Raw genomic sequence first — 27,075 nt, 5'->3', positions numbered from 1 at the left:
TAAAAAGCATTAAGCGGTTTGAGAGAGCTTTGCCTGTCAATCCGTAGGCAGCGCCACCAGCGTTGCCATGCAATAGCATAGCAACGCTGGTGGCGCTGCCTACGGATTGACAGGCAAAGCTCTCTCAAACCGCTTAATGCTTTTTACCATGCGGTTGGCATTCTGGGTATAGTAGTACGGTACGTTTTCTGTGTCGACGCTTTCTGGGAGATTGTGTCATGGGAATAAAAGCTGATCCAAGCTATGTTTTCTGACTTGGTGCTCAATCACTCAAGCTTTCAGGTTAGGCTTGGCCTTTCTCAAAAGTCCAGCAACCAGCACACCTCTACCGAAAACTACCAAGAGCCAACAGAAGTATCAAGAAAGGATTATTCTTTGAAAAATCCTTCAATTCTCGTTTTGTTTGCAGCTGGATACAGTTTGTAGAGTTCTCCTGGACAGACAGTGGAGTGTAGGGGAGCTAACAGGGTCTATACTGAGGTATCTGCAGGCTACCTTAGACAACCCCAACCCCATGGACAGTTCAACACTGTTCGAATTCCTCATCGGTTCTGAGGAAAAACCACCCCACGATTCCCCACCCTCCGATACATCACCATAGTTTTAACCAAATGTTGTCATTGAGTTTAGTTTTTATACATTTGTGCCTGAGGCAGTTTCAAACGGTTTTAGGATAGATATATTTTTATGATATAAACAGCATGATTTGTATGATGTACAACAAATGCCCTTTTAAAGTTGTTAATGTGTCTATTTTGATATTTTTTTTGGAAATTTTATAATAAAATGTAAATAAAGGATTTTTAAAAGATTATTGTAGCCAAGACATTTTTGCACTAAAGTTAAAATTTTGAATGGATACTTCATCAACAAAGTTATTTTTATGTATTGTTAATTTTTGCACTATCTGTGTAACAAATCATCTAAACTTCCAAAGGTCCTTAAAAATTGTCAACTGACCTTTATTTTTTCTGAATCATGATTATCTAAGCTACAATAACTTTATTTTACCCAACCATATTCAATGAATTAGATTTTTTATGGTTTGTTATAATTAATTTAATTTTAAATATCCTTAGTTTTGGAATCATTATTATTTAGTGTCTGTACCAAATTGTCAAACATATGCATTTTATACTTTTCTACGGCTGTTTTGCCCTTATGATGAAAAATTACTATCTATACAGTATTAGTTCAGTTTTTATAAAATTTAGATTTCAGAAGAAGGTAAGGAAGCCTACTTTGATATGAAAATCAACGTTTTTAGGGGAAAATGTTTGAATAACATTATTGGTCTTTAAAGGCTTGAACATTTAGTCACTAAATCATATTTCGTACATATTTTCATATTTTTATGTAAGTTAGTTATGAAGTACTTTTTCCCAAACAAATTTTATGAAAGATAAGTATTTAATTTTACAAACAATATCCTATTTTGTAAAGACTTTTTATGGTAAAAATGAAGAGGATGCCTTCATAAATAATTGTTCGATTGCTAATCACAACCTGTTAAATGACATTGACTTGTAACAAATATGATAACTTTAATTAGATTTCATAATAGGATGTTATGTATGTTATAAGTAGTTAATAGGCCTAAAGGTATTATCATAACGATTCCCAGTCATTGTCAATGTTTAACTTAACACCATGATGAAAAGATTAGTCAAGTATCCTTAAAATCAATCAGTTTAAACAAACTTCAGATGTATCAAATCACCTCAGCTAAATAATGCCGTAGTTTTTTATTTGCAAAGTAATAAAGAGTCTTATGTAATAAATAGTAACAAGAAATTGGCAAATTGGCTGTTATATATTGACGTTTACATATTGTTAATCAACGTATCTTATAAAGGATTAAGTGATCTAGTTTAAAAGGAATATGACCTTTCTGTCATGGCAGTAGCTGCTTAAATAGTATTTTCTCTTTGTACCATATTTTACAGCCAAAATGTTGTGTTTTCAATAATTTTACCAACCCAGTGCACCAAAGTTTGTAATATAGGCAGGTGCAAATAATTTGTCAAGATGGGTACCATTTTAGGCAAGGTTTCTATGGGTTTTATTCGACACGATAAAAGCAGATATTTATACATACCGTAAGAATTGCAAAACATGACATGATAAAGAAGAAAATCAATTTTAAAATCATAAAATAACATTGCAAATAATTATTTGGTAGAATTCAGTAACTCCCAATAGTGTGTTGTTTTAAATACAATTTAAAAATGAACAGCTGTTTCATTAAAAAGTATTATTCACAAGGCCGAAATGTAAACAACTCTGTGGAGGGATCTTTAAAGACTTCTGGGGCAGAGTCCTAAGGGATTTTGCTTAGTTTTTCTTTTGATAACTCATCTACAGACCAAGACCTTTCTTTGGACACCTCTACCAAGTTTCTACGCCCAGCCGTTCTCTCAAATTAGAAGGGACAAAGTTTCCAATTAAATATTAAGATTCCCCCATGTTAATCTTATGGGAGAAACTCCAACTTTGATGGCCTGTGGGGCAAAGCCCAAGGACTTTTATTACATGAATTGGTGAAAGGGGGCGTCTACACAAAAAATACTTTATTTTGACACGTTATTTGTAAAAATCCATTCATTATTAACGGAGGAGTAGTGTTTTGTAGAAATCGCCTTCACGTATTATATATAAGGATACCTAAACATTTGTTTGTGTAGGTTAAACATTTCAGCTGTGTAACATGAATATTTAGTAAAGATGAATGCTAATAACTGTCAAATTAGCTCTTACCCATTGAGCGAATATTTTTCAAACTTATTTCAAATTAATGTCATGTTTTGAAATGGTTTTAGTAAGTTACCTTGAACCAAAACTTGTCGTGATCCCCTCAAGGCCTAGTCTGCAGTAACAGTTGCGAACTAGAACCTGGAAAAAATACCTTAAACCGTAATATTTCAACATTTATAAGACTCCTTCTCATCATGGTGTTGACCACGTAAAAACACACTAGAAACCGCTGTATGTTATTGTAGTTGACTGGCTCAAGGTTAGGAAGTGTTTGTACAGGTTTACTTTGTACATATCTGGATGTTTTGTTAGCGATGTGCTTACAAATTGTACCATACTGTAACGTCGTAGAGACTGATAGGCGACCCAAGCCAATACAGAGTCTTCCACCTTCTCCTCCTCATTGTAATGATTATCAGTTACTCATAGAGCTGGGTGACCAGTGACAATCCAAATCCATATACTTCAATATTTCAACCATATTTTAGAGTATTTTTTTTTATTTGTTGCTTCTTGGTTAGTCTTGTAACATTTTAGAGGGGTTCATTCAAAATATTGTGTATTTCTTAATAAATTGAATGAAAATTGCTTACTTAGTTGAAAAAGTTTAGCATTTCAAAAACAATCTTTCGGTTTTTGTATCTTCGTGGACACTGGATAGGCAACCTTGGTCCAAAGGTTTAGGCTTGTGTCCTAAGTCAAGTTTTGTTCACCCGTATGTTTGCCGGTCTTTAATTACTGCTCTATTACTTTATTACTGCCGTTCAAAAAGGTTTACACCAAAGGGGATTAGAGAGCCCAGTACTAACAATTATATTTTTAAAAGTACAAATATAACTAAAAAATAAACAAAAGTGATATTCTGGTCTCTCTTAAGGCGGCTCCAGACATGCGCCATTCGCCAAGCACCGAGAAGTGACTCTCTGAATCGTGAGTACTGTCTGTGGATACGTCTTTGTCAATGTGACAAGCAGCAAACATTTGTGCTCGTGTTTTCCCTTTTATTGTCGGTATTTTACACACATCAAAGTAAACGAATATTTTATATTCTTGAAACGAACAATTGCTCGGAAAACAACACATGACTGTAGACGTCTACTCGATAATCGGCGAATAGCAAGACAACTAGAACTCCAAACGTCAAATATTTTGTGCTTGGCAACTGACGCATGTTGTCTGGAGCCGCCTTTATAACTTAACTGTAAATTTGAAACCCTACTGCACAAAAATCTGTCAAAGTTTGAATATTTTTATCTGCAACAGTAAAATATAACAAATAAAATGTATAGTTGTATAATCATAGATCAATTTTCATGAAATTTGCTATCAAATTACCAGAACCTTTTTTAGAAACTACAAACTGCATTGTTTTAGGTGTGCTTGTAATAGTGGGAAATCCCCTAGTCCCTAGTCCTCTTTTGTTTAAATCGGTTGAGCAGTATAAAGGACACACCAACGAACAGCACCCTGCTTAGGACACTGGCCCAACCCTTCGGTCCGAGGTCGTCAGTCTCAGACAAGTTTTCTATGCAATTAATCATAACGTGCTTGATTTTTCTCTACTATAATTGTTTATTAGCATTTTATTCTTGTAAACATTTTATCCTATATTGAAACATCGTATCACTGTTTTAAACAACTTGTGGCCTATTAAAAATTTATTTTTTACACTGAGATACTTAACTTAGATCATGGAATGAGGGAGGAGAGACTTTCCTTGCTTTCCTACTTACTCTAGTCCTTAAAGCTTAATATATTTTGTGCTGTTTTGGAAGTAAATTTTGATTGTATGTGGAATAAAACATTATTTATAGATTTTTTTGATCATTTAATATGACTCCTATAAATTTTCAAACTTGTATTCCTTCAATATTTCCTACTAGCCACGATTTGTAATGCATTAGTTATATGCATTTGTTAATTAATACTCAAATGCATCGTTTTGTATTGTGCAATGTTCAAAGTCAGAGTAAAGTTATAACATAAGCTAGATATTGAACATTACTAATTATTACTACCATATTTGGAAATATGTATTTTAAAAGATAGTTGCAGCAATTTTACACAGCTTTTTCATGCACATTTTGCGTACTAAATGAATAGGAAGTAAAATAAGAACAAATAGTGTAAAAATATTTATACAACAATGAAAAAGTAGATACATAACTTATATGAATAAAAAATCAATAAGACCAAACAGAATAAAAAAATACAACGTAGAAACAAATATAAATACAATAATATAGAATCAGCTATTCAACGTAAATCTTTTTTTAATTATTTACATTAGACTAGATTATGAGGACACACAAGATGCACCAAACAAAATAGGGGGTTTGTGTTACAATAAAACTCAAGGTTCTCCCATACATTTCAAGAACACTTTGTTCAAAGCACCTAAATGAAAAAAAAATCCACTAATGTATACTATTACGGTTTATTAGCGAGTAAATCTTTGACTGAATATTATAGTGTATTTCTGTTTCTCTTCCATAATAAACAAAATAATTTTAAAAAATCTACAAATTATGTAAAACAATTTGTCAAATACACACTTTTTTTCAAAACATCCTAAATCATTGAGATGCACAACAAATTTTGCTTGGAAAATTTGAAGAATTTAGATTGATTTCATCATTTCATAGCTCCAAAAAATGGATAGATAAAATCTTTCTTTTTAGAGGTCTGCCCTCTGTTTAACACAAAGTATATAAACGCTTGTATTCAAGAGTCCGACTGATGTAGTCGTTACTACCATTAAAAACATAATCCTACCGAGCATGGGAGTATCTTTGGTAGTTTTAATTTATTAATATCGTTAACACCCTTGTCATGAAGGTTTGGTTTTTGGTTTATTAAGTTGAAGCATTAGATTGCACAACACTAGCAAATTGTTAATACTGTTTCACTGCGTCACTGCGCTGAAAACTTGCTTCTCATTGGATGACACAGACTTGGATCAATATATTTACATAGATCTTGAAAGTAGCATTTGAAGTAGGACCAACCAAACAGCTTATGTTCAAACGTCAAAGATAGCATTGTAGGGGGGTGGAGGGACGTAGACCAACTCTGGTTTTGTGATGCTGTCATAGCTCGGAGGTCTCTCTCCAGTGATCAAGAACAGCTGGCTGTTGACACTAGTCAGAGTACGCTAGAACAACAGTCCCGCCTTACATTAATTATTGAAGTTTATATTAGTAAGATAAAGTAGCATGCTCAAGATTGACAAATTATTTTATTGAAGTTGAAGTGTTTCATTGCTTGAAAACTTAATGACATTTTCCATTTTGAGTTGTATGAAAAGTGAAAACAGTTTACAGTAGACTTTTGATTATATCTTCTGTGATCAAATCAAAACAATACTAACAAACGTAACGTATTTAATGCTTTACAGTTTTGTTGTGGCAAGGCAAACCAACCAAAATGTTTTTATTACCACTACTGCTTGTTTGAGGTTGGCAGATTTGAAAGAGTGATAATTAGCAAACAATCGTCTTTCATTGCTAAGTATTAAATATCTGGCATAACCGTAGGCCTAAGTCGTAACTATTAAATTGTTAGTCAAAACAAAATAACGACTGTACCTTAAGTAACTCTTAACTAGTATAAACTATTTATTACCGAGAGTCTTTACTGGGGTAACTTTCCAGAGGCTGCGCAAGTTTCAACCTCCACAATGGTACATACTGCTACGATACTCATTTCCACAAGCTCCTAACCATCGACTGAGAGCCGGCTGGTTGTTTACACTCTGCAGTACGAGCCTGCAGAATCAAAAAACCAACTTTGAAAGCTTTCTATGTAGACTGGCCCGTGTTACGCCTCTGACACTTACCGGAGGTGGGGGTAAACGTACGATAGGCTGGAGGCGGCGACACATGTACAGACAGGTTGCGATACTCATCAGCAGTAGTGTGAGGGAGAGCATCAGTACGCGCCAACGTTGCTGAGGAATCTCCTGCCAGTCGTCCACCATGCTGAGGTAGAGCTGGTAGCTCAGCACCAAGGCTAGACTCAGCACCGTGACAATGCCACACAACTCCAACTGCTCATAGCGACACTGCAACAACATTGTTGTGTTATATGCCATGGTCGGATTAAGGAAACAGTCCAAACCCTAAGATAATGGCACAAAAAACAGACCAACATTACAATTCATGTAAGGATATTTATGAGATTCCCAACCTGTCATAACTAAAATCATTGATTATTTTTTCTAAATATTTGTTGGTGTTTATCGATACCATTTTGGCATTAAAATGTTTTTACTTTCTAATGTCGACCTTTAGTTGGATAGTATCATGATTGGCACCTGCAGGAATTTGTGTTAAGGGGGGGGGGGGGGTTAACGATCTGTAACTTATCTCATTCTTGGGTTGAAGGAAACGGCTCTCAACAAACAAATTAATGTAAAACGCTTTTAAGCATTATTAAAGTTTGAATTACCCTTGAAATACTGTCTTGATTGTGGCTACAAATCTGTTTATAACATTAAAGTGCATATTGAGTCTTAAATTTAGTTTCTAACAAATTCACTCCATATTTAACCCATACAGGCATTCCAACTTAAAACATGTAACCAAAAATGTGTCATTGCCATAAAGTGATAATTATATTTCTACAACCCAACTGTGGTTTCTTTGTTATACAATTATAAATCAATGATTACGTAATGAGATTATCACCATTTCCTAGATTTACATTTTGTCCCTTTCAGTAACATTTGATAAGATTTTAATTTACAATGTCCCACCCAATTTCTCTCAAACAATGATGCAAAGCAGCATTTTAAAGATTTGATTACAAAATAAAAGCTATACAAATTTGGAATGCAGAAAAAGTAGAGGTAATATGTTATACTCATTTTGAACAATGCAGTTATTGTAACAAATGTAATGCTCATTTTCAAAGTCATTCCTTTGTTTTCACACTCATAAAGTAAAAAGGTACGATTATTAGTAATGTAATTAATTTTTTTTTATTTACTGTAATTCAGATTTATTTAATAACCCTATGCTTTAGTTATCAATTATGAATTATACGCGTATACCACAGTCCACAAAGTACATTTAATCAAGAAAGGAAACATAATCAGAAATACAAATAAATATAAAATCTTGTAAAAAAACTTACTTTTGCTGCCTTAGCAACTCGGGCAGCAAGCTCAGCTTTTCCGTTTAGCACCATCCCAGATCTGAATGTTCCACTTATAGGAAATTTTGGAAAAATGATGAGACCGCGAGAAGAGGTTTGATGTGTACCAGGCTGAGACGAGAGAACAACTAAACTGAACTGAGGCTTTCAGACCGTCCACCACAGAGCAAAGGTCCGTGTTTATCATCTTATGCAATATTTATGTAGTTATCTGAGAAACTTTCCAAATAAATCTTAAAAAAACAAGTGATTGTGTCTTTTACGAAGAAACATGTCGCCGATTTTTGATGAGGTATTTTACATTAGTCATCAAAACAAATACTTGTATCTATTACAGAGATGTTAAGTAATATGGTAAAATTTGTTTCAAGGTTTATCGTTACTATTTTACATTCATACTGTCAATAAAACAATTGATTGAAGTAAAAGGCGATTGATTTTTATGGATTCTATCATAGAATAAGCAACACATGTTCTATCAATGATGGATTGATTATAAAAATATCAAAATTTGATGAAATCAAATCGCTCCAAAATTTGATTTGTGATCAAAATATCTTTATTCACATCTGCAAATACCTATTTAAATTAGATTCTTTCATAATTCAATCATACTATTTCAACATTATGCTGTTATAAATTTTTAAGATCTAATATTTTTTCAGACAAAAATCTTTAAATGAATAACCAGTTAGTTTAAAACACACAAGGACATATGATTTTAAAAAGTTAAATTCTTGCCAAAAGAAAATATATACTTTTATCAGTTTTTCAAAAACACAAACCAACTTGGTACTATATGGGTGGCTATGCGGGACATTTCTTTGGGGGGGGGGGGGCATTATCTTGTTCGAGGGGTGAGACTTCTACACAAACATAATGAATTTAAAATTCTGTCTCAGGAGGGAGGCCATGGTCCCCACTTCCCCTCCTCTACGGATGACTGCGTATAGCCGGGTTTTCCTAGGCGCGGAATTGGCGAGCGGAGAGAGGAACGCGGAGAGCGGACTCCACTTGTCTTAGGCAATTTAATGTTACTGTTTGTCTAGAAGCGGAGATGAATGCCATGTTAATTTCAATTCGGCTCCGCGTTCCTCTCTCCGCTCTCCGCTTCCGCGCCTAGGAAAACCCAGCTTAACAGGCATGTGGATGTATATTTTAATTTGAATATGATTGTATTATGTGTAGGTCTTTTGTTAGCAGCTTCCCAGACTAAGACCAGCTGATTGTCAACTAACCAATCTCATCAATTTGACAGCAGCTATGTTTGTCAATAATGAGAGTTCTCTGAGCAAGCTAGAGTACATAGACCTCATAAAAATTGTTAGATCGAATTGGATAGTATTATACAACAATTTATTGAATAAAAACATTATGAACAGCCACTACAATTTCAATTAGGTATACCATGAGAGCAGTTGATTCTAGTGATATTCCTAATAGGTGAACGTGTCCTGGTACCTTAGAAATGTTGGGTCATCAAGGAATTAGTAAATTGTTTTGAAAATTATCACTCATTTCTTCTAAAACTTTCATACAGTAGTAGACTCCCTCTTATCCGGACTCCTTGGGACCGAGGCCAGTCCGGATAACGGTTTTTCCGGTTAAACCGACGTCCCCAAAATCTCGGACCGTTTAAATGCATAGGTACTCTATACAGTATTTGACCTAAAATTAGGAGAGCATTGTATTTAGACACCTAATCACTGGTCTCAAATCTTTCCCATGAGAACAGTCGTTTCAGTACCACCCACTTCCTGCTGATCTAGTCTGGCTAAACTGATGTGCTAATAAAAAACTATCTGGATAAAGAGATGTCACGTCTACCGAGTGTAGTCCGATTAAACCGATGTCTGGTTAAAAGGTGTCCGGATAAGAGGGAGTCTACTGTATTCTAATTTTTGCATGTAAAAAAAATAATAATGATAAAAACCTGAACTAGCATTACATAATTGGTAATTTTTATCGACCATTTGTCAATGGGGTGTACTGATATACAGTAATATGAAAAGTTGTGAAGCATAATAATAGTAGTTTATAGCTGACAACTTCCATGGTTCTGTTATGTAATGAGGAAAGCAATTTTAAAAATCTGGTAATAACCAGTATGCACCAACTATTGACCTTCACTGGGAGTATCAAATTGTCTGATCCTCGACCTTAACCTTTTATGTAAAAAAAGACACAACAAAAATAAAACATTGAAAATCAAGATTTTTGTGCATATTAAACTATTATTCTTTTTATTTAATTTGTTACTGCAATGGTTATGGTCGCTTAGCTGCAAAAAGAATACTTTTATATGACACCGAATGCAAAATGGAGGTTTTTAGAGTCAAAGATAGTGTTTCAAGTTTCAAGTTCAAGTTTAATTGAAAAAGATTTGAGGACAGCTGAGCAGTGGCGGTTCCAAGGGGGGGCTACAAGGGCTAAAGCCCCCCCCCTTGGACCCTGGAAAAATAAATTTGAATGTACATTTTGTCCTTAAAACAGACATCAATGTAGTTTTTATTAAACTTAATAAGCGATGGCAGGGGCAGTATTAAGTTACACATAGATACACTTTGTGGACAAGAGCACAACGAATAAAACAATATTGACGCTATGGACATTCAATGAATGCTATTAATGAATTCGATTCTATACATATTGTGACAGATCTATGAAATGGAGAAAAACGTAAGGTTAAAAACGTGCTTATACTTGCTTGCATGACATATAACAGTTGAAATGGAAGGTTTTAGGACAATTGGACACAGTTCTAGTCGTTATAAATGGCTTTATAAAGTCACCAAACGGCTTTTAGGAGATGGCTTCGTAGTCTACAGTAGACCTATGTTTTGAAATTCATGAATGCAAGTTCGTTTTAGTTTGATTTTTAATTGTCTACTTGCTCATGACTAACAAAAATAACAGGTGAAATGGGAGGTTTTTTGGACAGTTGGATAACAGATATAGACGTTAATAATGGCTTTAGAAAATCAGTAAACAGCTTTTAGGAGGATATGGCCGTAGCCTACAATATATTTTGAGATTTATGAATGCAATCGTCATAGTTATTTTTAGAAATGTCTACTTATTCATGACAAATAAATGGGGAAATGGGAGGTTTTGCGCACAGTTCTAGACGTTAAAACTGGCTGTAGAAAGTCATCAATCGGTTTTTAGGAGGATATAGCCGTAGTCTACAGTATGTTTTGAAATTCATTAATGCAATCGTATAGTTTAATTTTTAAAATGTCTATTTGCTCATGACAAACAACAGGTGAAATGAGAGTTTATGGACAATTGGGCACGGTTTTAGGTGTTAAAAATGGCTTTAGAAAGTCACCAAACGGCTTTGAACTGCTTGGCACGCAAGAAACAAATCAACTAGATATTAAATAATTATTGTAATTAATGTCACAATATTGTGGTATTAAATTACAACTTGTTTATACATCTTACTAGAACACTTTAGAAGTTTCAGTAAACTCTTATAACTTCAGTCTGCAATCAATCAAAGTGTGATAACAGTTTTAAGTACAGTAAAAGTACATTTGCAGCAAATCTAATGTTCTCATAATCTTGTTTGTAGGATTCTAATTTATTCGACATATTATTATCAATATTAACACATAAAATATTTTGTGCAACATAGGCCCATATATCATCTTGTTCAATATTTTGTGAAAGTGGAATCTTATCACAGACAAACAACCAAGGCAAACATCTAAAGTAGTTTGAACCAGTATGTTTTAACCTATCCGAGAACAAGTAAAGATATTATATAGACTTTGACCAAAAATTTAAAATTTTTATTTTTTTTTAAACCTTTGCTGCACAAGTATCAGTCTTACATTACAGTAGCCAAGGCCTAATGGAAAGAATGATTTATGAATATTAATTGATTATTCTTAACTGGCTGAATTAAGGCCTGAATTAAGGTTGGTCTACACTAATGGTTAGAGCGTGGGACTTCAGCCCCAAGGTCCTGGGTTCAAATCTTGCCAATCACAACTGGATTTGATCCAAGTGATAATATCATATGACCTAGGAATTATTGTTTGTCTCGCTATACCAACAGCTTTCTTCTCCATTCAGACGGCTTTTGGAGATGACTTGCTTCATTTCCTCGTTTGGCTAACGTACGCGACACCCTGTATATAGGAATTTGATCGAATGGTGTTTTTGGCTTCTGGGGACCCTAAAACAAAAAAGTAAATCGGTCCCGGGTCCACGTCTTACCATGAGACCTACGGTAATAGCTTATTCCCTATATGGGAAATTCACTGAAATGCCACTGGCTCACCGATACATGTACACAAAATTGAATCTAATTTCTGTAGGCCTACTTAGCTATAGACACAATCTACAAAACTCACTCTTGGAACTAAAACAATATTAAATATCTATTTTCTATTTATATAATTTAATGAAGAGATCAAGTAAAATTCCAATTAGTGCAGGAAAAAAGTGTAAAATTTAGCCTAATAGTGGAATTTTAATTTATCAGGCTGAAAATTGGTGGAGATGTCGTACATACAGCTGGGAACATCATACTAAAATTCCCAAAAAATTCCACTTGGGCAACATGCCGCCATCTTGGAAAATGGCCGCCATAATGGATTTCCACCCCTTGTTTCACATATTCAAGCATAAAACCACTCCTAATTGTGATAAAAACGTGCAGTTTCTTCAAAATTATCCGTCGGGATGTAATTCAAATATTTAGAGCGAATGTAAATAATTGTGTATAGTAATTTAACATTTTCATGCAAAAAATTACAAAAGAATAATTGAAGGGTAATAGTAGTCTTGCATTCAAAATTGATTTAAGACCTCTTTTACTCGTTGGGGGGGAAACTAACCAGTATAAATTTTTTGGAACAGGTCAATACGCACATGAAAATGTAATTATATTTGTTTTTGGTCTATAAGTATACCGTCATATTGAAGTTGAACGTGCGTTTGCAGCCTAAGTTTTAGACCGCGTCGTGGTGGAGACTGTAATAGAATGCTGTAAATGAAACGAGTTCGCATGCAGCATGTTGAAGTAAGGGGATATGTTTCCACATTAAATACCCTTTAGGAGATCAGACAAAATACAGTCACATTTAGCCATGGGAAATGTGCCGGGTAATATTCCAATTAGATTAGCTATTCTATCAAATCATGTGTCTTGTCCGTAATGATTAACAGTTGTAGACATGTTTTTGTATTACGAGTTGGCACCATTACCACCAGCATTATTCAACGATGTGACCATTAGAAAAACCAATAAGGCTGCGTTAAGGACCATGAGGGATAAATTGTGTCCTCCTACGGATTGTCTTCCACTAGCTCCAAACTTTGTGATAGATGGTGGGTATCTTCTTCACAGGGTAGTCTGGCCAAAACCGGCTATTTTCTCTGACATTTTTGTAAGGCGTACCAGACATACATAGTAAAACATTACGTAAATCAAGTCATTGTTGTTTTCGACGGATTCCAGGAAAGTACTATGAAGGATGTAGAACACGTTAGGCGAACGTTTAAAGCGACATCTGCCGAAGTTCTTGTTGGTTCTGATGTGCAAGTGGTATTCCAGCAGCATCCATTCTTAGCCAACGCAACCAATGAAACAAGGCTCATTGATCAATTAGTAAGCCATCCAAACAGAAACTGAATACAAGCGGTCCATGCAAAAGCTTATGCAGACCGTCTAATTGTCCAAACCGCCATCATACTAGCCAATAAAGAAAAAACTCTGCAATTGTTGGAAAGAACACTGAGGCATTCATCCTGTAATTGACCCTTACTGACCCTGACAAAAATATCTCAATGCTCATTCCACTTTCAAAAGCTCATTAGCAAAAGATATTTTCATCCACAGCACTGCAAAATAGTATGGACAATGTCAACGAGCATCTTCTTTTCCTGCATTCTTTGTCCGGTTGGGGGTTGTGATACCACGTCAGCGACCTACAGAAAAGGGAAGATACAAGCCTTCAATGTTCTGAAGAAATTACAAATGAGGAATTTCTTGTAGCCTTATATATTGTAGCCTTTTTGGAAGAAAAAGCGGTCAGGGACTCAAAAGAACTCGATATAAACAGTACCTGAAAGTAATATCAAAACGTCTTGACTTTTAATTTGTACACCTTAGAGTGTATCACCAGGTTCAAGAATGGCTAGGGGTTTCTCTTCCACCTACAGAGTGGGGATGGAAAAAGAACGAAATAGGTACATTTACCCAAATTCCTACTTCAATGCCCCTTTACCTGACAACCTCCTCAACTTGATTAGATGTGCATGTAAGACTGGATGTAACAGGGGTTGTGGATGTCTGAAAATTGGTTATCTTGATCACGATTGTGTAACTATTGCACCAACGGTTGGGGTAACAGGATCAATGCCACATCTGTACTAAATGAAAAATTGGACATTAATGTACCTGATTTACCAACCCAGTCCCGTTCTGACCGGAAAGTCAACACAACCGACATGCAAATTATTTCATTCCACTTTGCAGTAAGAGGAAAAAGTCACATCAAAGAAAATAGTTTTTATAACTCACCAACTTATCAATTGTCTAACAGAATATATTTAGTTTTTTGGAGTTTATATAAAAAAGAAAAATATTATGTATCAAATAAAAGTTTGTTATAAAAGTAATAGTAACACAACTGTTTATTTACTATTAGTAATTTAATTCCATTCACAGAATTGTATTACAGTCACCAACATGATGCTGTCTAAAACGTAGGCTGCAATCACATGTCCAGCGTCAATATGACGGCATACATATAGACCAAAAACAAATATAATTACATATTCTTGTGTGCCTTGACTTGTTCTATAAGATTTAATCAGAGAAGTTTTTCCCCGATGAGTAAAAGAGGTCTTAAATCAATTTTGAATGCAAGACCAGTATTAGCCTCCAATTATTTTTGTCTAATTCTTATAACTATATATAATGGCTCTAATTTTAATTACATCCTGACAAATAACTTTGAAGAAACTGCACGTTTTTATCACAATTAGGAGTGGTTTTATGCTTGAATATGTGACACAAGGAGGGAAATCCATTATGGCGGCCATTTTCCAAGATGGCGGCATGTTGCCCAAGTGGGATTTTTTGGGAATTTTAGTATGATGTTCCCAGCTGTACGTACAACATTTCCACCGATTTTCAGCCCGATAAATTAAAATTCTTGAATCCAACACTATTTTCCTGCACTAAATCTGGGTACAGTTACCACAAAGTTTACCATTCTTAAATGTGCTGAGTTGTTTTTAAGTTAATCTTTAGGATTAAAATAAACATGATTAATAAACTAGAATTTCCTGTAACTTTTATTCAAATAGAGTTAAATACCATTTCTAATACAAACATACAAGCCCCCAATGTTGTGGAAACAAAATCTGGGTTGGCTATCCCCCACCTACCAATCCCTCCTTTTGAACTCGTATCAGTACATCCTTCCTTCAAAGTGTTTTAATTGTAGTAAACAAATGTTTCCTTGACTTTAAAAAAACATTTCAATGTTGCCAATTGTTACTATCGCTAGACAGAATGCTCGGATGCGTAGGGACAACAATACAGCACGTTTGACATGTAGACAAGCCAAGGTTCATAGTCACAGATAAGCTATTAAAAGCGCACTCATCTCTGGCTTCATCAATGAGGCGCCTTACAAGATAACCTTTGCTGATCCGGAACAAAAGACTGATAAGTCTCCAGTTTCTACGCACATATAGAAAACATATGTTTCTCACGTGTGTTTGGTTGAATTGTAAATAACCAATCTGTTTCATTGGTATAACAGACTCAGTTTCTTATTGATTATCATTTATTCTTTAAATGTTCTTGGCTTCTGTTTGAATATTATTTTTTAACTCCGAAAATCTAAATTTAATGGAAAAATCAACCCAAAATTTTTGTTTTAGCTTGGTAACACCGTAACACTCAGTTAGGTCTGTAATGGTAAAACATAAATTGATATGGTATCTAGTATTTGGTTTAAAAGTTCATAACAGAATAATAATGAAAAATAAAATAATTTTTCTTGTGGTCCCGCCGCCAATTTTCATGAAATTGGTTATGATCGAGTAAATATGTTTATTCAAACAATTTTGTGAACCAGCATGATAGGACTATGGGAACAGAGGTGTTATGGTGTAAAAATAGATTTTTCCAATTTTTGATCCTATAGAATAAGGAAATGTAGCAATTTCTTTCAAAAATTTATTTTTTATAGCTAAAAAAAACAAACAATTTAGTATTGAAGCGTTGTTGGTTTCAATGTTATTAGTATGGAAAATAAGTAAATAATTGTTGTAGTCTTCTGCTTATAAACACTTTGATCAAATTTGGACATTTTTTATATCTGAACTAGCCGCTATACCCCGTGCCTTGCAACGAGGTCAAGATGCAGAAGAGAACATTTTGGTTCCTTGAAAATAATGGCAAGCAGCTTGAGAACGCTAAAGAGAACAATCATTATGTTCCCTTAGATCTGATGTATGTATATGTAGCCTACTTTTATTAATTTACTATTAGTATTAACTGGCTGCATAAACATAACTGAAAAAGTCCATCCATTCCATGACTGGGACTGGTGGCGTCGTCCTGTAATCCAGCTACTAGGAGGTCACGAATTGTGGATATTTATAGGCATGCACTGTGGATGTGTGTGGATTGACGTCCGCACGGGTGAGTATTACGACTATCCACAGTACTATCCTGATAATTAGACCAATTCGTATATACCAAAAAGGCAAAAATGTGGTTCGGATTCCACTATAAACTGTAGGTCCCTTAGTTGCCATTAGCTGTATGGGCTATTAATTAACAGCTGTGTCTAAGGAATATGTCGGACATAGTCACTAACAAGACTACAAGAACGCGTCACTCAACCTACACTCATCTCCATTCATACTTGGCTTAAAATACCTACTTTGTATGGTCGCCATTTCATTGAAAAGTATAAAGTATGTATCACAGCTTTTTGTTTCTGCTTGGTACAAATTAGCTGTTGTCATAAATTTAAACAATTAATAGCACCCTGTTGGTAAACCCATTCCTTTTTAATGCTATTAACCAATACAGTTGAATCAAATTCTTTAGTTGAAACAGCCGTAAAATTCTTTAATTCCAAGTACTCCAGAGAAGTTAGCCTATATAAGTAACTCCAGAGCCACTGGGGCGGAGCCGTTTAGATATATCACGAAATTGATGGTAAAATAAACCTATTCCATGAGATTCTACACATATGTACCAAATTTCGTGGCCATCGGTCCAGCGGGGTCTGAGATTATCACTGCCAAATATACAAACATACATATAAATCAACATCCTCTGTTATAAAATAAATATTTATTATTTATATATTTTATAAATATAATATAGACTATTATTAAAATTCCACTAAAACAATTCTCTATTACCTTGCCTGTCCTTGCAAGCCCATCTGCCCATGTTTTATAATAGGGATTAAATCTGACACTATAAGGAGAGTTTTTTGTAAAAATATAATCAGGCAAACAGAGGTATTTTTAATATTAGGTCAGTGACAAAAAGGAAATACAAATGCCTATTAAGATAAGTGGTACAAATAATGGTTACAGGTTAAAAAAAAAATGGTTACAAATCGAATTTGATTTGAACTTGGCGGTTGTTCTGCCAGCTGCTATTGAAGAGGAAATCGTGAATCAAACTCTCAAACTATCTTACAGACTTACCACCTCTTCATGTCAAAATTCTAAACGAAGGAATTAATTAGGAATATAAACTTTGGTAAAATACGTTTATAAATTAAAATAGGCTCAAAAATTAGCACAAAAAATGAATTTGAAATAAAAAAAAATAACATGGGCCTTTATGGGTTGCCATGCAGGTGACGAAATATAAACAGAAAATCAAAACAAACGGAAGAAATTCCAATCACATGTTTTATTCAGCGTGTGGTGAATATTCGTTCAAGTAAGCAGAACGATACAATTGAGATTTGCTTCCTATAATCAATGACGGAAGTTTTTTCAACACTTTTTACAGTAGATTAAAGAACCGCTTTATTACCCTGATCTGTATTCTCATCCCATTGCGAAGCACGGGCAGAGCAAACTAGTATGTTAAGTTTAAACTTTCAACATTACATAGTTTAGCTCACTGTTTAGCCCCCATAACTAAACCAAAGCAAATTTTGTGTTCATATGTTGCCCCACTTGTACCCAGATGACTGTAAATTGACTTTTGAGTCTAGCAGTAGACAAAACCACAAAACTATTGTTTACTTGTCACCAAAACGGCAACTGCGCGCGCGGCACAGCGTATAAACAAAACAAACCAGTGCTCTGCTCTCAAGAAATTGGTATCATGTAAACTAAAGTAGACTGTAACGTGAGTATAGCCAATTTACATCTTCCTTCATCTAATGAATGATACAAAATACATCGTTTGGTTAATTGTTGTCATGTTTTTAATAGCAGTGTGTTTAGGTTAACACCCGCCTGCTGCCTGGTGTTGCACTCATGCACTGAGTAGGATAGGATGTATTGATTTTCTCAAGGAATTAGACCAAACAGTATTTGTTGAAGCAGTCCAGAGTAGTTGTGGTTTAGTTTTAGTTATAATGAAGAAAGTAATCAATTTTGTTAAAGGAAAAAGAGAGGACAGGAAAGATAGGACAGTCAGCAGCAATATATGTGTAGAGATAACAAATCCTTTAGGTCAAAAAGTGCCCAGTGAAGATGAACATATTGTGGGATTGCAGTCAGGATATGGGTACGAAGTTGATTTTAGTGGAAAGGATAAATCTATGACAAAATTACACAAGGCAGCTTGGCAAGGTAATTTGGAGAAGGTGAAAATTCATCTAAAGAAAATTGACATAAATGCTGTTGATGAATATAATAGGACTCCTCTTCATTTAGCTGCGGCTCAGGGACATACAAATGTGGTTTGCTTCCTACTCAATAATAAGGCTATCTCTGATATTAGTGATAGTGATGGAATGACACCATTTTTAAAGGTGAGTATAATAGTTTTTAATAACCCAGTTAAGTTAGTTGTAAGTTGTGTCATTTAGCTGATTTTGACCACATTTAGGCCTATTTTGACTAAAAGTTAAGAATAGCCTGTTCTGAATATATATTGGACTATATTATGATTGGCTTTTGAGGTAAAAACACATCCTCTCAATCTCACTAGTTTTAAGTGCGTTTTGGGATTTTATAAGAAAAATTCAAATGAATCAAGCAATGACGTACGCTTAAAGATTCTGCAGAAAAGGCGTCTCATTTAAACAGGATTAACTTAAATTATCATTGTTTGGCCTATTATGACAATCTGCTAGACTAGGTATTAAGATCAAACTTAAGTTGTATAAGTTAACACAATACTATGTCCCATTGGAAATCAGAGTTTTTAACCAAATACCTATTAGTTAAAGTTAGGCCCTGTTTTGTCTGTTTACAAAATTTGGTAGAGGCCTACCTCAGTGCTCCATGTATTGAGAAGGCCTACCGTAGGCTATGATAAGTAATTGTTTTTTACCCTTTTCACATTTTTTTTTCATTTATGTAGTTTATTAGGCTAACTTAACGACTTTTAACTCAACCAAAGCTAAGGTAGGCCTACATCTCCTCTCTGCAGTTTTGAGTAGATTTGTTTGACGGCAACCACCATGGTGCATACTTAATAGAGTTAAAAGTAAAACCTTGCTACTAGCATATAAATAGCCCACTTAACATAAATTTTTTGAAAAGGCAACACTGCTAAGGTATATTTTGAGCCACGTGTGATGGACAGGTAGAATAATGTGCCTTGTCATTTAGCTTTGTTATTAAATACGACCAGCTGCTTGGTAAGGAACAACGAGCCCTTTTAAACCTATGTAACTTAAGCCATGATAAGTACACGTTAAGTTAAAAGTTCAATTATTAAGGAAACGGCCCATCTATTGAACTAGTGACATAAGAATTACAAAATACATTTAGAAAATTGACATACAAGAGTACCTGTTGCTATTTTATTGCATAAGTATAAAAAGGAAGAGTCAAGCAAATTTTGGGTGCATAGGCCTACCCTTAAAACATTGCCATTATTGCACTTTTACAACCAGGGTTGCCACCCCTCCCGATTCTGCTGGGACAGTCCTGATTTTGGTTCCTTATGCCCGTATTTAAGCCTATGTTAATCTGGTTGGAGAGGGGCTATGTCCCGATTTTTCCCTTACCTAAGGGGGCAACCCTGCTTACAACATTGCTAAGGGAATAGGCTACATATTGTCAAATTACAAATTATTTTTGTAGGATTTTTTTAGGATGACTTTTAACGAGCTCCTTTAAATTGGAGGTGACATTAAGAAAAAAAGATTCTTCAGAGAGGTTTCGGATTCCTATTGCACCAGAAGCCTACATGTAATCCTAATGAGGGTTAAATCTCATAGATGAACGCTTATTTCTTTAACGAACATATGTTATCTGTAAAATAACATAATTTCTAACTAACTGCACAGTACCACTGTCAAACTAAAATTGAATAAGCTATACAGTGCAGGAACTGAGTGTGTGACTTGCTGCCGAGTGTGGCTGGAGCCGGAAGATAACATGAGGAGCATATTTGTCGTCGCGACCTTAAAACCCTACAGACGTGACTTTCTGTCAGCTGTCTCAGGTGGTTGAAGATCGCATGGCGCTTAGTTTGGCTGTCTTCATTTTATTTAATGTTATCCGTTTTCGTATTTTGTCTCGGCGAATAATTCGCAAAGTGTGGCCACAGCCTTAGACCTACTGGAACTCATTACATACAGATTTGTTAGTCTCTCGTCAATATTTAAATACCTAAGTTATATTATCCAACAATCTAATAATTGCTTTAATTCTTGCTTTCTTTCAGGCTGTAGACTGTGGTGTCAAAGAATGTGTAGGTCTGATGGTTGACAGTGGTGTCAACATTTCTTGTGTTGACAACAATGGAAACACTGCTCTTCACATCACTGCCAGACAGGGGTTTTTCAACATAATGTCCCTGCTGCTCAAACATGGTGCTAATTGTAACAGTGCAAACAACGTAAGTATTATTCACCTATAAAGTAGGGCCTACATACCTATACGTAGCACTACCGGCTGCACTTTGGTATCTGTCCTACACTCATTCGAATGAATATATCAATCTATATCGAATAATCTATACATCGATATTTTTCATTTGGATGAGTGTAGGACAAATACTAAAGAGTAGCCGCACTTCCTCTCGTTCGAATAACGAGAACCTGAATCTTATCTAAACCATAATTAAAACTTACAAAAATGAAATACCTTTTGAAACTACATATACATATATATACTAGCAAACCTGTCGTGACTTCGCTCACAAAAATTTAAATGTAAAAGTTAATGTTCATCCTGAGTAGGGCCTACACTTCTTGATTTTTTAATTTATTTAACTATTAAAAATCTGTTATGCAGTTAACAAGCCACAAAAATAATGAAGTATAGATGGATAGATTTGCAAAATTAATAACCTACACTTATATACTAAACATTAATAAAATACATCAATATACAATGCTATTTGAAGCTGATACAACTTGTTTGTTTGAATGTGGTAGAATGTAGTACAGTACCAAAATGAAGTAGTTCTTTTGCATTTGCCCACTGGTACAAAAAAGTGGGTGACAGACATTTCTATTTAATATAAAAATGTATTTTTAATTTTTTTCTTTTATAGCGAAAAATATTTCTTAAAATAGGTAACCATAAATCAACTGTGTACCTAAGATAGGTCTTTAGTAAAAACATTACAAACTTACAAACTGATTTTGATTCATGGTGCTGGTTTGGCTTGCAAAAAAAATTGCGCTACTGTACTTGGAAAATCTTAAGCTTATTTTTAATCCACAAAATATTGACCTATTCAAAATCACTCAACCGTCTGGATGTACATTTTTGAATTTTTCTCCCACTATTTAATGCTGGTCTGGGGAAGTTAACTGACTGATATTAATTAGTTATAGGTATGTGTACGTCAACAATAATTGGTATTCTTATCATTCATTGTTTATCTAAACTTAAACTTCATAATTAACTTCCAGGCAGGTGAGATGGCACTTCACATTGCTACGGAGCAAGAGCACAGGGACCTTGTGGAACTATTGCTACAAGCTGGAGCTCAGGTACCGTGTAGTTTAGATTAGATTTGTATGATGAGTGTTTGCAAATGAAATTACAGCTTTGTTACTGTAGTTTTTTTTTTTTTTTTTTTTTTTTTTTTTTTTTTTTTTTTGTCCTAAGGACGCTAGGCACGAGCCTGGGATTGTTTTTCACATTACTTCAGGCTAGACCTAGGGGTTACGGCATTATCACTTAGATAAAATCCATTGGTGACTTGGCGGGGATCGAACCCGGGACCTCAGGGACTGAAGTCCCGCTATAGTTTCATATATGAACAGTCATAATTATTAGTAACGGAAGAGTTATTATGTTTTGCGAGGTGGCTGCACTGTGCACTGAGCCCTGAAGTGGGATGATTCGTCACGGCTCCTCCTTCTATGTCCAACAGCGATCGTAAGTGGTTCTCTTGCTATATCGTCCACTTTTCTAGCGTAACGTTAGGTTACGACATTTTGGCGCAGTCGGTAATAAACCTTTTTATCATAGTTTGGGTAGTACGCGATAACAGTTGTTGTTTTAGTGCGTATTATAGTTGAGATGATTAAAAATGGCGAGTATTAGTGTTGGCAGGATTTCTGAATTTAATCCACGTGAGGAGGACATTGTGCCCTATTTGTTGCGCCTGAAACATTTTTTCAAAGCGAACAATGTTAAGAAGGAGAACGAGGTGTCGGTTTTAATTACAGTTATTGGTTCCAGGGTTTTATCGGTCCTATCCGATTTATTATCACCGGTAGAGGTAGATTCTAAGACCTATGATGAACTTGCAGCGTTGTTGAAATTACATTATGCGCCCAAGAAGTTGGTTGTGGCGGAGCGATATGTATTCTACTCTCGTGTGCAAAAGCCGGGCGAAAGCATAGCGGAGTTTGTGGTTTCAATAAAACATTTGGCTAGTTCGTGCAAATTTGGTACCTTTTTGAAAGACGCTTTGAGGGACAAAGTGATTTCCGGCATTTCTAATGAAACTATCCGGCAGAAATTGTTGTCAGAGGAATTGGACTTTGACGAAGCTTATGCGTCAGCGCTCAGGCTGGAACAGGCCGAATCGCAGTCAAGCCTATTTGTGCAACCTCGTGGGGACATTGCGAAAATCAATGTGAAAAGTCAAAATAGGCCTAAAACTTTCATGCATAGGAGTAGTGAAAATCAAAATTCTAGAAACTCTTGTTGGAGGTGTGGTTCTGCTGGTCATTGGCCTAGTGCGTGTGCGTTCGCCAGTTACAAGTGTCACGGTTGTCAGAGAGTAGGTCATCTCAAGAAAGTGTGTAAAGCCAAGAAATCTTCTAGTTTCCATGGTAAAAAGTCGACACCTAGGATGGGGGTCCATCGAGTGGAGGAAGAGGTAGGCCTAGGCCTAGAAGTTCCAATGGCAGAGATAGGTCTGTACAACCTTAAATCAGGATCAGACAACGGCTATAAGGTAGGCCTAGTGGCTAATGATGTATATTTAGAAATGATTCTAGATACAGGCAGTGCCTTGACTATATGTCCTTCTGAGATATTTTATGAAAAATTTTCTAACCTCAAACTTAGGCCAGCAAATGTGAAACTTACTACTTATTCAGGTCATGATGTACCTGTTCTGGGACAAGTGAATGTCAATGTTAAATATAATAATCAGCAGGCGAGTTTGCCTTTGACAGTAGTTAGTTTAGAAAGTAAGAGTCAGCCGATTCTGTTGGGGCGAAACTGGTTAGGCCAGTTGAGGTTAGATTGGCAAAATGTGTTTTCATGTAAAGCCACTGTGGATCACAGTTCTGATTTGGACATTGCTAAATTGAAGAGTAAATTTAAGTCAGTTTTTCAGCCTGGAACGGGCGAAATTAAGGGTGTTAAGGCTCATATTGTCTTAAAGGAGGGGACAGTCCCTAAGTTTTGTAAGGCGAGACCAGTGCCTTTTGCGTTAAGGGAGAAAGTTGAGAGTGAGTTGGACCGCATGGTTCAAGAGGATGTTGCGTACAGAGTTACCAGTGTTGGGGAAGCTACTTTTAAAATGTAGCTAGCTACAACTACTGCTACATTTCCAAAAAAGTAGCTTAGCTACAGCTACAGCTACAGTTCCAAAAAAGTAGCTAGCTACAACTACAGCTACAATGAAATGTAGCTACAGCTACAATTTTAGCTACTTTTCCAAAGACGTTACTTTTTATTCCACGCACATTAGGTAAATGTAAAATTAATTGAAACTAAATTTTTATTGAACAAACATTTAATCAAAAAATGTCAGTATTGTATCTACCATTACTAGGAAAACAAATTATTCCTAGATTGTATTTAATTTGTTGGCATTATAAACCTAAAATTACAATAACAGAACCAAATAGTTGGGTGTCCCATCATATTTAGTACTTATTTTTAAATATTGCATTATTTTTAAGCATCTTATATGTAAATTTTATTAAGTTCAAAGGACATACAACAAAACTATATTTTAAAACCCATTTTATTTCTTTAATATAGATTCATTTATAGATGTCTTATATCAACAATTAAGACCAATAAAACTGTAAAACGATTATTTAAAATACTTTTTGTGTTACAGAGCCTAGCCTACTGAAATTGGAGTTTATTGCCTTTATTTACTTTTAATGTTAAAAACGACATTGCTATAACTTTTAACCATAGTGATAAGTTACTTGTTCTATGAATAACACTTTTCAATGTCAAGAAATCGTCCTTTATTGTCATTATGCATAGGGCAAATTGTGCTTCAACCTAATTGGTACAGAAAACAGTATTCAGCAACTTAAGTTATCCTGAAATCGGCTTTTGATTTAAACATGTTGAAATTTGTATAGTAAAAATAACATGTAGGGCTACTTGGCTATGTAACAAAGTTGGCTATATAGTAGGCTTGTTCTTGCAAAGGACTAAACAGATATATTCCTAATAATTGAACTTGGAACTTGGTATTCGTCTTAAATCATAGCATAGCCTAGGAATAGTCCTATACAAGAGCTGTTAGCAGGAGTAAACTATGCTATTTTTTCAATCTAAGTTTCATGTCATATGGAGATTTTTTCGTTACAATTATCATGTAGTCTAGGCATATCTTAATTCTCATCAGGTAATTTCCTCTTTGTTAATTTAGTAAACCTTTGAAAAATCTTCGTAATCTAACCAAGGAAGGGCTTGTGGCTTGTGATGATGAACCACAATCAACAGCTGAAGCTCAAGCTAGACCAGCTTTCTCATTATTTTTAGGTTTAGTGTTGGTTTCCATTAAAACCCAAGTTGAAACACTATCGATATAATAAAGAAACTAAATTGATTACTAATTTCCCTGTCAATCACTTGCAAGCATTCAATAGCTTCTCTTGTCACCGGTAACGTTTAAAACGTCGTCTGCAACTAGCGATTTTATTTTATCTGACAGTAATCATAGAGTAGTAAATTAAGGAAATGAGAGCCAAAAATGTGGATAACACTCATTTAATGGCCTCCATGTCCACACAACGTTGTAATAGGGAATGAAACGGCTGCAACCAGCTGTATGAAGCCAAGAAAGTAGGCCTAATTTTTGTTTAAATCTCAGTTTGAAAGAGGTTGTTTCACGTAAGGTTGAGGTTATGATAAAAATCACTATCTCAAACAATGTTAATGTAGCGAGAAAAGTAGCTAAAATTCCGCTACAACTACGTTAAAAATGTAGCTAGCTACATCTAAAGCTACAAAATCTTAAAAGTAGCGTAGCTACAGCTAACGCTACAAAAAAAGTAGTGCGCTACTGTAGCGTCGCTACTTGTAGCGCGCTACTTCCCAACACTGAGAGTTACTAATTCACAGTGGAGCACTCCACTTGTGGTTGTCCCTAAGCCTAATGGTGTTAGGCTTTGTGCCGATTATAAGATTACTCTTAATCAGTGTATTGAAATGGAACATTATCCGCTTCCTCAGGCTCAAGATATTTTTGCAACTCTAGGCGGTTGCTCAGTTTTTAGCTGCCTTGATCTTTCAAATGCGTATCAGCAATTGGCGGTAGCGGATGAATCGCAACATCTGTTGACCCTAGCTACCCATAAGGGTCTGTATCGTTTAAAAAGGCTACCATATGGTTTGTCTTCAGCTCCGGCAATTTTTCAGTCAGCCATCGACCAAATTTTAACAGGTCTTCCAGGAACAGTGGCGTACTTAGATGACGTCTTAGTGGCGGCTCGCTCTAAGGAAGAGGGGCTTGCCCGTCTGGCGCAGGTGCTGCAACGCCTTGATGAGTTTGGTGTTCGAGTAAACCAACAAAAGTGTAAGTTTTTGCAATCTTCAATAGAGTATTTAGGACATGTGATTACTCGAGATGGTCTCCTTCCACAAGAAAGTTTGTTAACTGCGCTGCGTAAAGCGCCTGAGCCTAGTACTAAGGAAGAGTTACGAGCCTATATTGGTCTAATAAATTATTATCATGCATTTATACCTAACCTGTCTGCTAGAATAAGCTGTTTTTATGACTTATTACATAAGGATCATCCATGGGTGTGGTCGGAGGTGTGTTCTAAGACTTTTCAGGAGAGTAAATCATGGGTGTTGGACTCAAGTTTGTTAGTTCACTATGATGTTAAAAAGCCCATAGTTCTGACGTGTGATGCGAGTCCCAGAGGGGTGGCTGCTGTTCTATCTCATCTTATCGATGGTCAGGAAAGGCCAATTGCCTTCGCATCGAAAACGCTAAGTTCCAGTGAACGGAATTATTCTCAGTTACATCGGGAGGCTCTGGCTTTGATCTTTGGAGTCAAAAAGTTTCATAAGTTTATATATATAAGACACTGTATTCTACAGACTGATCATCAGCCGTTGACGGCTATTTTTGGCTCTAAAAAGGGCGTTCCTAGTATGGCGGCAGCTAGGCTGCAGAGATGGGCCTTGATTCTATCAGCATATGATTTGGAGGTTAGGTACCGGAAGGGAGTGGATGTCCCTCACGCTGATGCGTTGTCTAGGTTACCCTTAGCAGAAGCGGAACCTATAGAGCTGGATGCTAATTTTGTTTCACATGTAGATGTGTGTACAGAAGTGATGAACAATTTCTGT

The 27,075-nt window shown here is 35.4% G+C and overlaps 3 protein-coding genes across 5 annotated transcripts in view; 2 read left to right on the top strand and 1 right to left on the bottom strand.

Moving 5' to 3' along the window:
* LOC128992286 (uncharacterized) overlaps window positions 1-4,569 on the top strand; it is a 36,268-nt gene extending 31,699 nt beyond the window's left edge. For both annotated transcript variants that reach the window (XM_054415780.1, XM_054415781.1), the window contains exon 15: window positions 410-4,569. In XM_054415780.1, the coding sequence (XP_054271755.1) occupies window positions 410-601 (192 nt within the window). In that variant the 3' untranslated portion in view covers window positions 602-4,569. The remainder of the gene's footprint in view (window positions 1-409) is intronic.
* Window positions 4,570-4,876: 307 nt separating this feature from the next.
* Window positions 4,877-8,039, bottom strand: LOC128992314 (uncharacterized). 2 transcript variants are annotated; one of them, XR_008490705.1, is made up of 3 exons: window positions 7,891-8,039; window positions 6,379-6,817; window positions 4,877-5,908 (listed from the first exon to the last, which is right to left on the bottom strand). XR_008490705.1 is itself a non-coding variant. In XM_054415818.1 (3 exons), the coding sequence occupies exons 1-3, from the start codon at window positions 7,942-7,944 to the stop codon at window positions 5,777-5,779; spliced, it is 411 nt and encodes a 136-aa protein (XP_054271793.1). In that variant the 5' UTR covers window positions 7,945-8,039; the 3' UTR covers window positions 4,877-5,776. The 2 variants fall into 2 exon arrangements, 1 of the variants encoding a protein (XP_054271793.1); XM_054415818.1 differs by having other exon boundaries at window positions 6,593-6,817.
* Window positions 8,040-18,284: 10,245 nt separating this feature from the next.
* Window positions 18,285-27,075, top strand: part of LOC128992948 (putative leucine-rich repeat-containing protein DDB_G0290503) — a 45,230-nt gene continuing 36,439 nt past the window's right edge. The window contains exons 1-3 of the mRNA XM_054416694.1: window positions 18,285-18,905; window positions 20,774-20,947; window positions 21,972-22,052. Of these exons, the coding sequence (XP_054272669.1) occupies window positions 18,507-18,905; window positions 20,774-20,947; window positions 21,972-22,052 (654 nt within the window). The 5' untranslated portion in view covers window positions 18,285-18,506. The remainder of the gene's footprint in view (window positions 18,906-20,773; window positions 20,948-21,971; window positions 22,053-27,075) is intronic.

This window comes from Macrosteles quadrilineatus, unplaced genomic scaffold (assembly GCF_028750875.1).
Source record: "Macrosteles quadrilineatus isolate MER2022 unplaced genomic scaffold, UCM_ALF_1.0 Scaffold_4__1_contigs__length_99947679, whole genome shotgun sequence".
In the NCBI taxonomy this organism is placed as follows: Eukaryota; Metazoa; Arthropoda; class Insecta; order Hemiptera; family Cicadellidae; genus Macrosteles; species Macrosteles quadrilineatus.
Note: the sequence above shows the minus strand (reverse complement) of the source record. Positions and strands in the feature narration are given on the sequence as shown.